At 34.7% G+C, this 2,249-nt stretch overlaps 1 protein-coding gene across 1 annotated transcript; it reads left to right on the forward strand.

Annotated features, from left to right (window-relative positions):
- Positions 1-208: 208 nt before the first annotated feature.
- Positions 209-2,225, forward strand: LOC105315817 (death-associated protein kinase 1-like; the record flags this gene model as incomplete). Its single annotated transcript, XM_011410571.2, has 11 exons — positions 209-340; positions 610-649; positions 767-886; positions 946-1,051; positions 1,105-1,193; positions 1,241-1,331; positions 1,382-1,448; positions 1,496-1,626; positions 1,674-1,819; positions 1,876-2,005; positions 2,056-2,225. Coding segments are annotated over exons 1-11 (1,158 nt in total), but the record flags the coding sequence as incomplete, so codon positions are not given.
- Between the last annotated feature and the right edge of the window lie 24 nt (positions 2,226-2,249).

A 2,249-nucleotide genomic window follows, 5' to 3' on the forward strand; every position in this document is an offset into this window, starting at 1 on the left:
ATATTACCAATAACTGCTGGCAGTGAGAGCCTGCATACTTACATGTAGTTACAGCCAGTCCAATGCACAAGAAGGCACCAGCAAACCTGATCCAGCTAGTAGATCCACTCATGATCTACCAGCCAACGGTTGAACAATACCTCTCTCTCTCTCTATAAGGCTAATTAGCAAAGGAACACATCACGTGAGGGCGTGGCTGTTTATTTACTTTTGCCTTTACCAGTAGTAGTGAGTGACTCTGCTGTCCCTTCAGTTGATGTACTGGAGCTGAAATGAATGGAGGAACTGGGAAGAGAAGTACTTACCATAAGATTGCATATGATGTACTCCAGAGCAGAAGGTATACATAAGCCTAATGTACCTATCCTTATACACTGTATCCTTAACTATGCAACCCGCATATGCACTGGATATGTTATATGTGTTGTGTGGTGTATGTTAAGATGTGGTATTTTGTTGAACATCTGTGAACATTTGACCACATGAACACTCACTCACTTTCAATGGAATGTACAACTAGTCTTAATGCAATATCTTGATTTCATCGTGTTCTTAAATAAACACTATCATCATCACCATCACTCCTATACATCATTGTTATTATTTTAGGCCACAAAGTGCTGTAGACTCACTGCTTGAAGCTGCAGAGGTGAGTTGTTTATTGTTGATCAATATTCACTACTATTATTTATCATTATTCATTATGCATCAAAAAGAATGCAATATGCATTACCTCATTATGACATCATATTGTTCTTTTTTATAGATTGGTGATGATAAAAAGCTAATGGAATTAGTATCTAAATATAGAACAATAATCAATTTAAAGTGTGTGTCAAGTGGAGATACAGCACTCATCACTGCAGCTCGTAATGGACACTCTAATGTAAGTAATGGAGGAATGGTGGTGGTGATAAGGGAGTGTATTCTCATGATGTTTGATAGATTGTAGAGTATTTAATGAAAAGTGGAGCTGATCCTACACTTCAAAATGATATTGGAGAGAATGCTCTGGATGTAGGACCTCCTCACATAAGGGATATTCTATTATGTAGTGATAATTATTATTAATTTATTTTGATAAATATACTAATTCTACTTTAGCTCAACTATCCAAAGAGAGGCCCTCCACAGCTAACAGGTTATTGCAAGCTGCTTGGTTAGGGGATTCTGTCACTGTTAAAAAGAACCTGGTTAGTATGAAAATTTTAAATGGATCTATTTTAATTAGAATATGCAGTCCGGCGGTATTATTAATGTAAACTGTAAGAACAGTGAAGGACTAACTCCTCTATTATTAGTAACAAGGGACATTAAAACATTTGATAAAGGTAATGATTATTATTATTGTTATTATTATTAATCAATTAATTAATAATAGTTCACAGAGTAATGAAGACAGATTATGATCCACTAGGTGTGATGCAAGAACTACTCAAACATAAAGCGTAAATTAATAAATTTATTTCTTTTATTTTATTTATTTATTTATTAGTGATTTAAGAGCATGTGATTCCAATGGACGGACGGCATTACATTTAATATCAAATGAAGGATCATCATCAGTTGGTGCAGTCCAGGCTAAAAAAGTAGTCTCACTATTGCTGCAGAATGGGAGCTCCACTAGTAAATAAACTGATAATAATGTTAATAATATACTTACAAATACACAGACATAACTGATAAGAATGGATACACTCCGTTGCATATTGCAGCAAAGAATGGACACACAGCTATCATAGTAGCACTGCTGGAGGAAGGAGAGACAGACATTGATTGTAGAGGAGGAGAGAATAGAGACACTCCCCTCATAATATCAGTAAATATAATTATTAGCAACAATTATTATTATTGTTATTATTGATTGTTGTTAAGGTTAGAGAGGGCCATAAAGAAACTGCAGAATATTTATTGTCAAAAGGAGCTGATGTGACACTAACTGCTGATTCAGGAGATACTGCACTCAGTGTAGCTAAAACATCATCAATGACTGCTCTTATAAAAGGTAAAGATGAATGTATTCAATTATCTATTGATTGTTTGTTTGTTCATTAGATGCGTGGGATAAATCAATAGCTAGTGAGCCAATTGGTGTTCCTTGTGAAGGTAGTGGTACTGAATCTGATTCTAACACTGATATTAACACTGATCTTAATGCTGATACTGATACTGATACTGATCTTGCTGGAACTGTGACAGCTCCATTCTTTATCACACAAAATAATGTAACAGGAATAAATTAAAAATTA

The sequence above is a fragment of the Amphimedon queenslandica genome, unplaced genomic scaffold (genome assembly GCF_000090795.2).
Source record: "Amphimedon queenslandica unplaced genomic scaffold, v1.1 AMPQUscaffold_7867_Cont20186, whole genome shotgun sequence".
NCBI classification, from domain to species: domain Eukaryota; kingdom Metazoa; phylum Porifera; class Demospongiae; order Haplosclerida; family Niphatidae; genus Amphimedon; species Amphimedon queenslandica.